A 15,401-nucleotide genomic window follows, 5' to 3' on the forward strand; every position below is an offset into this window, starting at 1 on the left:
TATAGGTTGTGGTCAACAAGCCAGACATTATAACATTGTTGAGCAGAGACAAAGCTCAAAGGCACATCACAGGAGGACCACTGTGCCTGGCTGTGCCCACAGATGAAGACTGGCTGGTGATTTGTGCAGAGGAGCTGGAGGTGGGATGAGTCTGACTGAGGATCTAGGAAGGATTGATCCATCCATCCATCCAACCATCCATCCATTCATTTTCTACCACTTATCCTGTTAAGGGTCACAGGGGGTCTGGAGCCTATCCCAGCAGCCTTCGGTCAAAAGGCGGGGTTCACCCTGGATGGGTCGCAGGGCCAATACATACAGTGGGGCAAAAAAGTATTTGGCAGCCACCGATTCTGCCAGTAGTCCCACTTAAACAATGAGAGAAGTCTGTAATGTTCATCATTGGTACACTCCAACCATGAGAGACAAAACATAAAAAAAAAAAATCCAGGAAATCAAATTGTATGATTTGCAAAGAATTTATTTATATAATGGTGCTAAAAATAAGTATTTAGCACCGACAAACAAGCAAGAATTCGGGCCCTCACAGACCTGTGACTTCTTCATTAAGAAGCTATTGTATCCTCCACTCGTTACCTGTATTAATGGCACCTGTTTGAACTTGTTATCTATATAAAAGACACCTGTCCACACCCACAAACAGTCAGACTGCAACCTCTCCACCATGGCTAAGAACAAAGTGCTGTCTAAGGACACCAGGGACAAAATTGTACACCTGCACAAAATTGGGATGAGTCAATCTACAAGAAGCAAGCAGCTTGGTGAGAACAGATCAACTGTTGGAGCAATTATTAGAAAATGGAATGAAGACAAAAGCACTGACAATCTCCCTCCATCTGGGGCTCCATGCAAGATCTCACCTCGTGATGTAAAAATGATCTTGAGAACTGTGAGGAAACAGCCCAGAACTAAACAGGGGTGAACTGGTCAATGACCTGAAGAGAGCTGGGACCACAGTAACAAAGGTTACTGTGGTCCCAGGCCATGGTACTGTGGTAAGTAACACCCTACGTTGTCATGGACTGAAATCTTGCAGTGCTCGAAAAGTCCCCCTGCTTAAGCCAGCACATGTCCAGGCCTATCTAAAGTTTTCTAGAGACCATCTGGATGATCCAGAGGAGGATTGGGAGAATGTACCGTGGTCAGATGAGACCAAAATGGAACTCTTTGGTATAAATGCCACTCGCCGTGTTTGGATGGGGAAGAACGCTGAGATGCATCCCAAGAACACCGAACCGACTGTGAAGCTTCGGGGTGGAAACATTATGCTTTAGGGCTGCTTTTCTGGATGACTGATCCATATTAAGGAAAGGATGAATGGGGCCATGGATCATGAGATTATGGACAAACACCATCTTCCATTAGTGAGAGCACTGACGATGAAATGTGGCTGGATCTTCCAGCAACACAATAAATGACACACTGCTCAGGCAACGAAACAGTGGCTATGTTAAAAGCATAAGCCACGAGAACTTGTTGGTGAGGTTCTCTGGGTTTGTTTGTAGTGTTACCATGGAGAACTAGCTCATGTCAACATGGCATAAATCTACAAGCTAAATCTGAGTAAGTCATAGTGCCACCTAGTGGTTACAGGAAATCAGCCTGATGGAGCAAAACTTTTTTTAACACATCAAATTACACTGTTTTGTCTTCAGATATAGTGAGTACATGGAGGTGCCTGGAAGGTGGTTATGGTGGAGGTTTGTGCTCTTTGAGTTGATATTTGGATACACTGAATTTGCCTAAACAATCAGGTTCTGAAGTACATGTGTGTTAATAATGCTGACAGCTATGATTTCAATCATGTATTTCATCATTTGAGTCTGGGACAGACATTGTTCTGACAGTTAGCAAAAAAAAAAAATTAAACACTTTTAAAAAGACCAGACACAATGTAGTCTGAAATGTCTCCATCGATGAAGCCGGTTCCATTATTATGAATGAACCAGCAGGGAACATTCTCTCCATTCTTCACATCCCTCCTGAAGTCTCTCTGCCAGCCTCTGTGGACCAGGACATTTGGAGTGAGCTTACAACAGCACGTTGACACATGAACAGATATTAATATACAGAATATCAGAGCTCATGTTGGGAAATAGAAGACTGAGGTATCTGGTGTACCTGGTGACATTGAGCTCTTGCCCTTTCACATACATGGTGGCGTCTGGTTTCTCTGGTACTTCACCTGGGTGCAGGTTTGTGACCTCATATTCAATCCCATGGTAAAACTGACCTAGAGGATGAAGAGGAAAGTACTTATCACAGACAGACAGACACACTGCTGGGATTTGTTATATACATGACACTTGAACACAACACGTAGGCTGTTAAATATCAGATGGTAAATCTTCAAGTAGCCTTACTAAGGATGGAGGATTCAAATTAAATCAGGAAAACCAATGACATCGAGTCATTTTGATTTGGTCACCTGTGCAGTAATTTTCTGTCAAATTCATTAAAACATGTGGGACAGGTGAGATATCACAGCAGTGATGTAGTCTCTTAATACACAAGACGCCAAAGTACACCCACAACAAAAGCTTAAGCATTTCAGATATTTAATCCAGAGGACAGATACATATCAACATAGTTTGATTCATGTTTTTTTGGAAAAACTGCAATGAGAAAGAAAACTCTGTTTATTATGAAAAAAAATGATGTGGTCAAGTGTGATGGTCTTCCTTGCAGCGATGAGCAAATTTTAGAATTGACTGAAACTGAGGGAGTGACAGGGATAACTACAGCATACCACTACCACAAAGTAGACTACACCACTGTACCACAGCTATTCACTTCTACAGCGACATGTTTGGGTACATTTATAGTTCATGAGGATGACAATGAACTGCTTTTATTTTTTACATGGGCCTAAAGAGTCACCTTGAATTCTAATAACATTGTGGGTGTGTCATGTTGTACCAAGCAGCCCGTGAACAGAGGGTGACAGGAGGTGGCTGTCCAGGGTGTAGAAACCCAGATAGTTCTGGTGGTACGGGTGCTTCTCCCACACTTTGTGTTGCAGGATCACAAACTTGACTGAGTCTCGAAGAGTTATTGTCAGGCTGCGATCCTTGGTCAAGACAAGATCCACTCTAGAGGAGACAGAGAGAGGGAAGATGATGGGAGGGATCCATGAAAACAGATCAGGTGCTGGTGAGGGAGGAAGAGAAGAAGCCAAACATGTAAATGACATTGCAGGATAGCGCCGCTGCCACTCACTTGGCTCCTTTGAGGGAGGCTGTCTTGGACCACTGCAACTTGATCTGTTTGCCATCCTGGAACATCGAGATGTCCTCAGTGCTCACCTCCAGTGTCACCCCTAACTTTTGATGAATGATGCCAAAACGCCAAAAATAGGTGTTGATTTTACCATCAGGAGGAATCATCTTATCTCCGATGGTCTGGCCATTAACCAAAATGCCTGAGGAAATAAAGTTTCAATCAGTCTTTGGCTGTTAAACTGCACGATACAATGCGCTGATATGATGAGGGGAAAAACGCGTCCAAGGTTGACTCCCATCTTGGCCTTAGAGGTGTTTGGTTCACAACAGTTAAACACCCCAGTGTTGCCACCGTCAAGAAAGCCTATGATCTGTTTGTCTGTTAGCAGAATAATTCAAAAAGTCATGAATGGATTTTGATTAAATTTAGAGGGACGGAAGAACCTTTGATTTGCTTCAGCCAAAATATGTGCTCTAAGAGTGTCCTGTGGTTTACAAATGTAATACTCTTATTCAAATATTTTGCTTTGTGTGCAAGAAAATACAATTTCCAACATTTTCCCTCTTGTCATAAATCCATCCATCCATCCACCCATCCATTTTCTACTGCTGATCCTGTTAAGGTTTGTAGGGGGGCTGGAGCCTATCCCAGCAGCCTTCGGGTGAGAGGCGGGGTTCACCCTGGACGGGTCACCAGTCCATCGCAGGGCCAACACATAGAGACAGACAACCATTCACACTCACAGCCACACCTACGGCCAATCTAGAGTATTCAATTAGCACAGAAACACCACTAGTTAAATTTATGAATGACCTCCTACTAACATCAGATGAGGGACTCGTCTCTGTGCTGGTCTTACTAGATCTCAGTGCAGCTTTTCTTACCATTGACCACCATATCCTTCTACAGAGACTGGAACATGTCATTGGCATTAAAGGAACTGCACCAAACTGGTTCAGGTCATATTTTCTCAGTCGATCTCAGTTTGTATTGACTAATGATAACCCCTCTGAAACCACTGCAGTCAGTTATGGTGTTCCACAAGGCTCTGTGCTTGGACCAATCCTCTTCACACTACACCTGCTTCCTCTTAATCACGTTATTAGGAAACACTTGATTAATTTTCACTGCTTTGCAGACGATACGCAACTGTACTTATCAATGCATCCACTTGAAACAATCAGCTGACTTAACTGGAGGCCTGTCTCAAGGAGATAAAAGCATAGATGACCCATAATTTCCTTTTATTAAACTCTAACAAACCTGAAGTTGTTGTGCTGGGCCTAAAACACCTTAGGGACACCCTATCTAATGAGATAAGTACCCTGGATGGCATCACCCTGGCCCCCAGGACTACCGAAAAGAACCTAGGAGTCCTCTTTGATCAGGATCTGTCCTTTAACTCCCACATTAAGCAAATCTCAAGGATTGCTTTCTTTCATATACGTAATAGCTCTAAGATCAGACGCATGCTGTCTCAAAAAGATGCAGAAAAACTCGTCCAGGTTTTTGTCACTTCCAGGCTGGAATACTGCATTCCCTCCTATCAGGCTGAACCAATAAGTCCCTAAGACTGCATGTTGACTAGAACTGGTAGAAGACACCACGTCTCTCCTGTACTGGCTTCTCTTCATTGGCTTTCTGTCAAATTCAGAATAGAATTCAAAATTCTCCTTCTAACATACAAAGTCCTCAACAATCAGGCACCTTCATATTTGACAGAGCTCTCTCTTCTCGACTCAATTGGTTTCTATCAGTCTGTTCATGAACCGACCACACCCTTGACCTCGTCCTAACATATGGAATTGAAGCTGAACATCTAGTTGTATTTCCACAGAACGCGCTTTTATCTGACCATCAATTAATCCCTTTTGAATTTGCACTAATCAACTACACTCCACTCAGGAAAACTGTGGTTTCCAGATGTTTGTCTAATCAGGTTGTAGCTAGATTTAAGGTAGCGATTCCATTGGCGCTAAATTCAGTGTCATGTCCCATTGTTACAGAGGACATTGTTGTCAACCTTTGTCCGTCCCAATTTGATCATTTTTTTGATAGTGCAACAGGCACCTTAAGAACAACTTTGGACTCTATTGCCCCATTAAAAAAGAAATCTAGAAATCCAAGGAAACAAGCACCTTGGTACAATTCAGAAACCAGACAGCTTAAACAAAAAAACCCAGAAATTAGAGAGAATATGGCACTCCTCCAAACTGGAGGAGTCAAATATAATCTGGCAAGACAGCCTTAAAAGCTATAAGAAAGCCCTTCATATAGCCAGAGCAGCCTACTACTCTGCACTAATCGAGGAGCAGAACAACCCCAGGCTCCTCTTCAGTTCTGTAGCCAGACTGACAGCCACAGCTCTACTGAACCTAGCATTCCTGTTTCATTCCTGTTTCCCTGGGCAGCAAAGATTTTATGGACTTCTTAAATGACAAAATTGTCCTTATTATAGAGAAAATTTACCTCCTCCTGCCATCAGCTGACAACATAGCACCTATAACCTCAGAAGCCTTAGAGGCTGCTGTAGAACCACACATACACTTTGACAGTTTTTCTACCGTTAGCCTTGATGAGCTCAGTTCATTTCCTCCTCTAAACCGTCCACCTGTCCTCTAGACCCCATCCCAACAAAGCTGCTTAAGGACTCTCTACCCCTCGTTAGCTCCTCTCTCTTGGACATGATCAATGTGTCACTGTTATCTGGTAACATCCCACAGTCCTTTAAAGTGGCAGTAATTAGACCCCTTCTCAAAACAGCAACCATGGATCCAGAAGTTTTGGCCAACTACAGACCAATATCAAATCTTCCATTTCTCTCCAAAATTCCGGAGAAAGCAGCTGCTAAACAGCTCTGTGACTTTCTCCACAGCAACAGCCAATTAGAGGATTTCCAGTCAGGTTTCAGGATTCATAATAGCACAGAAAGAGCACTAGTCAAATTTACCAATGACCTCCTACTACCCCTCTGAAACTACTGCAGTCAGTTATGGTGTTCCACAAGGCTCTGTGCTTGGACCAGTCCTCTTCACCCTTTATCTGCTTCCTCTTGGTCACATTATGAGGAAATACTCGATTAATTTTCACTGTTATGCAGACGATACGCAGCTGTACTTATCAATGCATCCACATGAAATAAATCAGCTGACTGAACTGGAGGCCTGTCTCAAGGAGATAAAAACTTGGATGACCCATAATTTACTTTTATTAAACTCTGATAAAACTGAAGTCATTGTCCTGGGCCCAAAACATCTTAGAGACACCCTATCTAATGAGATAGGTACCCTGGAAGGTATTACGTTTGCCCCCAGCACGACTGTAAGGAACCCAGGAGTTCTCTTTGATCAGTATCTGTCCTTTAATGCACACATTAAGAAAATTTCTAGGACTGCTTTCTTTCATTTATGAAACATTGCTCAGATCAGGCACATCCTGTTTCAAAAAGATGCAAAAAAACTAGTCCATGCCTTTGTCACTTCCAGGCTGGATTACTGCAGTTCCCTCCTATCAGGCTGCACCAGTAAGTCCCTAAAGACTCTCCAGCTGGTCCAAAATGCTGCTGCCCACGTGTTGATGAAAACTAGAAGAAGAGACCATGTCTCTCCTGTACTGGTTTCTCTGCTTTGGCTCCCTGTCAAATTTAGAATAGAATTCAAAATTCTCCTTCTAACATGCAAAGTCCTCAACAGTCAGGCTCCTTCATACCTGACAGAACTCATAGTCCCCTATTATCCAGCCAGAACCCTTCGCCCTCAGAATGCAGGGTTACTTATGGTTCAGAGAATTTCTAACAGTAGAATGGGAGCCAGAGCCTTCAGCTGTCAGGCTCCCCTCCTGTGGAACCGTCTTCCAGTTTCGGTCCAGAATGCAGACACCCTCTCGTCCTTTAAGAGCAGACTTAAGACCTTCCTTTTTGATCAGGCTTATAGTTGGGCTGCTTAGGCTGGCCCTTAGATATGCTGCTATAGGCTTAGACTGCCGGGGGATCTCCCATGGTGCACTGGGCTTCTCTCTCCTCCTCTCTTCCTTCTCTGTCCTCCTATATGTGTCATACATAAATCATACTCATACGTATTACTAACTCGTCTTCTTCTCCAGAGCCTTCGGGCTCCCCTCATCCCAGATCCCCGGTGCTGCTGGAGGAGGCTGCAGACCTAAAAAGGCTCAAGCTGCCACTTGTAGCTCCATCTGCTCACGTCCCCATCTGTCCATCAGTCTCTTCCCTTTATCACTCTCTTTATCTCTGTCCCACTCTTTCCTTCTGTATATCTTTCTTCCTCCATTATCTTTCTTTGTCTCTGCCCTGCTCTCCTGTTCTCTTTCCCCCCAACCGGTCAAAGCTGAAGGCCGTCCCCATTGAGCCTGGGTCTGCTCGACGTTCCTGCCTGTTAAAAGGAAGGTTTTCATCGCCACTGTTGCAGGGCGTGCTTGCTGATGGAGAATTGTTGGGTGTAAATTCATTGAAGGAGTGTGGTACTAAACCTGCTCTACCTGTAAAGTGTCACGAAATAACTTTTGTTGTGATTTGGCACGATAGAAATACAATTTACTTGACTTGACTTCAATTAAGGAAGAAACTGGAGTCCAGGAGAGAACCAACAAAGGCACAGGGACAACATGCAAACTCATCCACACAGAAAGATCCCGTGCTGGAGCCGGGGCTTGAACCCAGAACCTTTTTGCTGTGTAATCCAGAATCTTTGAATGTGCAAATATTTTCCAATTTAAATATTTTATACGTCACTTCAGTCCATTCTACGTGTTTTTCTGCTGAGAGCATCACATTTTGATAAGCAGCACTTCAATTCGGAGGCCCCCCAGTACTTAGGAGTAAAAGCATCATGACGTGACTCACACCTGATACTGGGTCTATGACCAGATTGAAAATGGTTCCCGGGGTATCGTTGATGTTGAAACAAAGAGCATCTTCTCTTTCTGGCAGCTCGATTATGAAATGAGGGTCTCCATCCACTGCAAACAATATCAAAGAATAATGACAGCAGTAAACAAAATACATACGATAAATGAGGATAGAACATAAGGCTATAAAATGAGTAATACTCCAGAAATTCTTACCCCAGTATACGGGTGGTGCGTGGGCGTACACAGGCGGTGCAAAATGATGCACTGAATGCACACAGATTTCAACATTAAAGGTAATGTACAGAGTAGATTAAATCCCAGCAATATGATCATGCTTGTTGTTTTTTTTAAGTTTACCCATTTTTTCTGCCTGTTGTCTTTGCTCTGTCAAAAACAGATGAAGATAAAAGAGTTGGTGCATTTTACAGTTCAAGAGAAATTATAACTTGAAAACATATTATATTTTGCATAAGCTGCAGTTAAGAAAAGCTTGTACAATTTTTTTCCCTCTGTGCTGCCTCACCCTCAGTCAGTTTATCAGCAATGAGTGGACTGTCTGGTCCATCCTCAGTTTCTGGCTTGGTGACCACCATGGAGGTGAGAGGCGTGACGAAGCTGTAACGCAGGGACATGTCCACGGCCTTGGCTGTGGTGTTGGCTTTCTCCTCAGGATCACCACTCTTTCTGCGTGACAGAATAAACGTCAGCAAACATTAATTAACATCAAGTTGTAACCATGGTTACCATCATCAAGTCTGGACAAAATTATTTTAAAAATGCACTTCTCCAACAGCTGCTGGATGGTGAGGTAGGCCCACAGACGCTCTGTGAAATCACCAAAGATGTACTCCTCATCTGGGTAGATCAAATTCCAGTCGGTAGCAGTAGCCTGGCCCTGGATCTGGAAGTCCTCCTCAGGCTGCAGGGAAGATAACAATTAAGAGACAATACTAGAAAAGCAAAAAACACCAGAAAAATAGATAACCTGTGTGTTTTTCTTGTCCTCACCCCCTTAGCAAGCACCTCCACCAGGAAGTTGTTCAAATCACTGTCAGTCAGCCGACCGGCCACCACGATTTCTGAGCCATTAAACAACTGGCCGAATTGGTTGGTGGTCAGGAAGTCCACTGAGTTGTCAGGGTAACTTAAGCCCACATCTAAAAGCAATGTGCTGGATATCTCCTCATAGAAACCCTAGAATCAATTCATACATACATTTACAGTAAACAAAACAGTCTAATCACACAGACTACAAATACGTATATTCATGGTACTATGAACTGGTTGATGTGTAAAAAACAGAAATAACCTGCTTTTTTACATCCTCAACTTCTTCTTCATGGAAAAAAAAAAATCTCTGAATGTGCAAATATTTTTGATTTTGCTGCTGGAGAACAGATGTTTCCTGCTTCACTGCAATGTCCACTGTCTGTGTTTGTGCACTGACGGCTTAAAGCTTCAAAGGGCAACATTTGAATAAGTAGTCGTTTCATCATCTCTCATGCCCAGCAGAGCACACCTGCAAGTGTGTGTCAAGGGTAGCAGAGAACTGCTCTGCTTTCAGCAGGAAAATGGCAAACTCTGCTCTGAAGGATGAACTGAGAGAGTGACACCTCGTGGTCAAAGGTCAAGGTTACTCTGACAATCACAATGTGGTCTTTCTAGTTTCTTCATCTAAATATTTTGTGCTTTCCTGTTTTCATATCTGATTATCATTCTATTTTTTCTCCTAGCACTGGAAAGCAATTGGCACATCAAGCTTAAAAAGTGCTATGCAAATAATAATAATCATTATTATTTAAGTTTTTCATGTATGTCCTTGTATTGTGCTCATTAATGCAATGATAGCCTGAGTCTCTCACCTGGAGTTGAATTGCTGCATCTGAGGCTTCATAGATTCTACGGGCCATTCCCTTGTTTTCTCTGCTCATCACATCCAGGAAGGAGTAATCCACATCATTCCCAAACCCAAGACAGAACAGGGACATGTTCCCACCAATAGCAGTTCGTACATTCTTCTGGATCATCCCAATGTTAGAAACACCTACACAACATGCACAAATTAATGTGAACAAATGAATAAGTGTATCTATCAAGGACAGTATGTCCTACCAGGTAAGACAGACAGTCTGCATGCTCACCACTGTTTGGCATCCCATCAGTCAGTAAAATAACCATGTCATTGCTTCGCTCCAGAATCTTCTTCGCTGCTCGGTCTCTCACCAGCATGTCCACACCTCTCAACACTGCCTCATTGATATCAGTTCCTGGAAGAACAACACAAAACTATACAATTAAACCCTTATGACACTCTTTTATCTTTCCTTTAGGGAGTGACAATAACATTCAGCATTAAACTCATAGTCCTTAGTTTTTCAGTAAACCTCCTCTTGATCTTAAATCCCTGGCGTAGACTGTGGCTTCAGCCACATTCTCCTTGGTTGCTTTCGCTAGCGAGTCCCTCCACTGAATTATGCTGTCATCAAACTGGATGATGCCAAAGTGATCGTCCTCATGAAGGTCTTGGAGGATGGACTCCATTGCCTGTCGGGTCTAGAAAGAAGAGTAGCAAGGTCAGAAAGAAACAGATGTGCCTCAGAAGCACACACATTTAAACAGTATTTTTACCTGCGTGATTTTTGTTCCGCCCATGGAGCCGCTTCTATCAATTACAAACACGACATTCTTAGGGACTCTGGGAAGGTCAGGCGGAGCAAAGAAGTGCACAAAGTACCCATTCACAATCTGAGGGGAAGAGAACCATTAATGGCAGAATGCTAAATGGACAGTGCAAGACATATTCATTTGATGTTCTTGTAAAGTCTAATCACAGTAAATGACTGATAAGACAGCTGACCTGAATGTCCCCGAGGTTCTTGTCACGGTTCACATCATAGTTGATTATAAAATCCCCATCGATCAGTGTTCCATCACAATCTGAGCACGTCCTCTGCTGCTCCAAAGTTGGTGAGAAAGAGATGTGTGCCTGAAAAGAGAGGAGAAACATTCAGCCTAGTTCTGATGGGTTAGGGTTTGGCAAAGATCATTTTGCCCATTGTTGGAATGAAAGAACCATGAATCACATCGAATAACAGATGGTTTGCTGTACCTTTTTTTCTTCCACGGTTTTTTCCACAAGGGGGAGCAGTTCGTTTGTGAGAAACGTTGCATGGGCGTCAACATAAGAGATACCCTGAGGCTCAAATATGTCTGTCACAATCTGTTTACACACACACACAAACACACACACACACACACACACACACACACACACACACACCACACAAAGAGTTGTATTTTCAGTTATTTTCAGGTACTTATAAAGACTCATATTCATTGGCTATGCAGACCTCCCCTGAAAATGAATTGATTTTGGTATTCTTATGGCACAAAGTAAGTTGCTCCATTAATAACGTGTACTAGAAGATGACCATGATATTTGATATCAAAGTTTAATAACATCCATCCATATTCTATCCCAATTATCTGTTGAGGTTTGATGGGAGTGGGGTGGGGGCCTGGATCCCTCCACCGGGGGTAGTGAGGATCAAACCAGCAACCATTCTGTTTCTACACACCAATCTACCTCTGAGTCATGCCGCCCCCACCAAAGCTCAATACTTGAGGAGTAAATCTCTGAGTAGTGATCTTCCCCAACCCTACTTTTCCTTACCCAAACAGAAACGCAAATCACTGAAGGAGTGTTTTACTGAATGGGGTCAGGCTTTCATCAGCTGGTAAAAAGTTTGTTGTTTGCCATTGACAGTAGCTTCACAATCTAAAAGGTTCATCTGTACAGCAAAAGAACATCTGACAGAAACCATAGGAGGCAGGATTTTTACATGAAAGTGGATCAACCTGGAACTGCTGCACCAGTTGTTTGGGTTTCACTCTGGTCAGAATCTCATAGTGGCCCAGTTTCCTCTGAAGGAGCTCCTCGTAGGTCAGAACAAAAGTGACATCACTTTCAGCTGCGATGTTGACCGTCACAGAAAACTTCTCCATCTTTCTACCAGACGCCCTGAGATAGGGACACAAGTGTCTTATGTTGAACTAATCCATTTAGGAACTTTTTTGCAGTCATTTCCGTCTTGTCAGACTTACTTCACCAGTCCGGCAGTCTGTCCTGAAGAAACAGCCTTCTCATACTGCTTCTTGGCTTTCTCTTTCTCCTTTACATCCCCAACATAGACCTTACCATCAATTTCCCTGTAAAGTATGAGGTCAAATAAGGAGGACGACATGGTGGAAAGAGGCAAGGACACAACAAGTCACACACACACTCACACACACACAAATGCACACACTCATGCCCACGCACAGATAACTATGGATAGAGTGGAAACAGGAGGGTGGACTGACATGCTAAAGTTGGTGATGAAGCCCGTCTTTGGAAGTTCCATTTCAAAAAAGATCTCCTGTGAGATGTTTGCTTTGTTCAGGGCCTTAGAGGTCATGACAGTGTGAGCGAACCGGGACGTCACTACACACTTCACAATCACACTTTGTACCTCCACCTGAGGGAGAGAGATACAGAGAGACAGAGGGGGGGGGACATTGGGGAACATCATGATTATCATAAGCAGGGAGATGGATTAATAGGTGAGTCAACATGGTGGGTATTTCACTTAACATTATCATCAGTTACTATTGAAAACATCCTTTCCACCTTACCGTGACGTCATTCGTGCTTCTTTTCTGTAAAAAAAAAAAGAAGAAAGAAAGGGAAAGAATTTTATTTTGCACTAATCTTTTTTACTTTGATGAATACTCTATTAGGTCGATCTATATTATCTATATCGACATCTGTATATGTATGCATCTCTGTCCCTCTCTCTCTCTTTGGATGGCATGCGAATACCTGCATACATACATACATACATATATATATATATATACATACATATGTATACATATATATACATACAAATATATACATATATGTATATGTGGGTGTTTATATATTTATATACATATATATGTGTGTGTGTGTATATATATATATACATACATATACATATATATATATATATATATATATGTGTGTGTGTGTGTGTGTGTGTGTGTGTGTGTGTGTGTGTGTGTGTGTGTGTGTATGTATTCGCATGCCATCAAAATAATTGTCACAGTACCAGAAACATACAACACGTTCTGACTAATACCTGCAGTGATCTGGCAGGACTTCTGGTCTCCTGGAATACAAATACGGCAGTCGGTCATTCAGTTGTGATGATGTATTAGTAAACAGGCTCTGCTCTTACTTAAAGATAAGTTAAACAAACAAACAAAAAACACTCAGACAGTGAAATTCACGTTCTTTGTCACACATGAAAAGTTTCAAGGCAATCAATGTTAGAAAGTTCTAAACTCCTAATGAAAGCGTTAAAGGCAAATTATCTTTAACCAAACCAATGACTAAATTAAACAGTTAAGCTACACTAAAACTATGGTGTGAAGTTACCTGCACAGCTGCATCCTCCCCAGGGATGACCAGAGCCCCCTGAGCTGGGCTCGGCAGCCAGAGACAGGCGCTGCCCCACAGCAGCAGCAGCAGCAGTTGAACGCCCAGCTGTCCAGACATGACCAAAGTTGACTGAACACTGGCTGAATTCACCACAGAGAAAAAGCTCTCTGCCCAGGGGGAGGGACGAATAGTGTGTGTGCTGTCCTGGGCTCAATGTGAGGGGGACCTGAGGTCACAATGCTGCTGTTTGTAGAACATCAACTTCAGAGTAAACCAAGTGTTTGGCAAAATGACCTGCCTGACACCCAGACCTTCTGGTCAAGGGGAAAATGCCATAAGAGCAATAATTAGTTACAGGAACGAACTATTCAGAGTAAGAATAATTTTGAATGCAAAAAGCTCTCATCAACTTAAGGTATAGCTAAATATGTTGTGTTGCTCAAATGCATACAAAACCAAAATCATGGCATTGTTCTCTGAAAAATATTGGTATTATCTTTGATGCAGATCACAGTTTGGAGCCACACATAAAAACATCTCTAAGACTGGATTTTACCATTTGTAGAAAATGTATGGACGTTTTCATCTGGTTCCATCTCAAGTCAATTCAGAGATATTAATACATGTCTTTTTTACCTGTGGCCTCAGCTACTGCAATTACTCAATTTCGTCTCTGACAAAGAAAAATATATCTAAATTACAATGACTTCCAAAACTCAGCTGCACAATGGTTTGCATTAGAGGTCCACCGATATGGGTTTTTCTAAAGCCGATGCCGATACCGATATTTAGATGTCAGAGTCAGCCAATGGCCGATATGAGCTGCCGATTTTTTTGGGCCGATTTTTAGGGCCAATGTGCTATGTATTGTCCTCAATTGGCATGCTAAAATATCATACTAATAAGAGGACGCACAACACTTGTGTGTGTGTGTGTGTGTGTGTGTGTGTGTGTGTGTGTGTGTGTGTGTGTGTGAGTGAGTGAGTGAGTCAGAGAGAGAGAGAGAGAGAGAGAGACCCTCGCTGCCTCGCTGTTACACAGTGACATTACTCGGAAATACCACACGAAATAAAAACTAAAGTAAAGCGTTTTCATGCTTTCTTTCTAATTAAACAAATTAACGCGTTATAGTCAAGTTTTGGTCGAGAAAATAAGGGAAATTTTCCGATGCCGACGGGGGGGGGGGGGGACGCGCGGCGCACGGCCCGCTACTTCTTATAATGCGCGTTGTTGGGGGGGGGGGGGGGGGGCTTCATTCATTATAATGAGGGGGCGGGCGGCGGGCGGCGACCGAGGCAATGTCTCTGTTCATTACACGGACCGCGGACTAGATACTCCGCCCTGGCTACTGCTGGTGGTAATTCTCGCGAGGCTAGTGACGGAATTCAGTTTGGAGAGGCACTAGAATGTTTTTATTTTTAATAATATGGGAGATTTACGGGAAAATACTAATACGGGAGGAGGGCGGGAAAGAGGGGTGAAATACGATAGTTTCCCGGCCAAAACGGGAGACTTGACAGCTATGAGCGAGCAACGTTTCATTTTGAGCAGAAATGCTCTTTGTTTTTACTTTCGCTAAATGAAGCAACAGATTGCAACTTATAATGAGAGCAAATATATGACTTTAGGACATTGGAATATCAGAATTGAAGCCTTACCTGTTGGCCCTCTGGTTCTGAATGAACAGCGCTGCGCCGGATCGTAAATAGCTGCCCGCAGATGTGCCTGACTGAAAATCGGCGCGACCAAATTAAATAATCGGCCATGCCGATTTACTAAAAAATAGCAAAAATCGGCCGATTTAATCGGCCGGCCGATTGATCTGTCG

General features: G+C 42.9%; 1 protein-coding gene across 1 annotated transcript; it reads right to left on the minus strand.

Annotated features, from left to right (window-relative positions):
• Window positions 1-587: 587 nt before the first annotated feature.
• On the minus strand, window positions 588-13,723 carry LOC147267658 (inter-alpha-trypsin inhibitor heavy chain H3-like). Its single transcript, XM_086198632.1, has 22 exons — window positions 13,571-13,723; window positions 13,272-13,301; window positions 12,784-12,807; window positions 12,472-12,626; window positions 12,214-12,318; window positions 11,968-12,130; window positions 11,219-11,329; window positions 10,967-11,095; window positions 10,738-10,854; window positions 10,494-10,662; window positions 10,251-10,376; window positions 9,972-10,153; window positions 9,118-9,303; window positions 8,892-9,028; window positions 8,633-8,793; window positions 8,467-8,493; window positions 8,323-8,373; window positions 8,104-8,217; window positions 3,241-3,442; window positions 2,941-3,113; window positions 2,143-2,254; window positions 588-2,024 (listed from the first exon to the last, which is right to left on the minus strand). The coding sequence occupies exons 1-22, from the start codon at window positions 13,688-13,690 to the stop codon at window positions 1,886-1,888; spliced, it is 2,733 nt and encodes a 910-aa protein (XP_086054758.1). The 5' UTR covers window positions 13,691-13,723; the 3' UTR covers window positions 588-1,885.
• Between the last annotated feature and the right edge of the window lie 1,678 nt (window positions 13,724-15,401).

This window comes from Aulostomus chinensis, chromosome 3 (assembly GCF_037954235.1).
Source record: "Aulostomus chinensis isolate RoL2024-O1b breed Wild chromosome 3, RoL_Achi_v1.0, whole genome shotgun sequence".
In the NCBI taxonomy this organism is placed as follows: domain Eukaryota; kingdom Metazoa; phylum Chordata; class Actinopteri; order Syngnathiformes; family Aulostomidae; genus Aulostomus; species Aulostomus chinensis.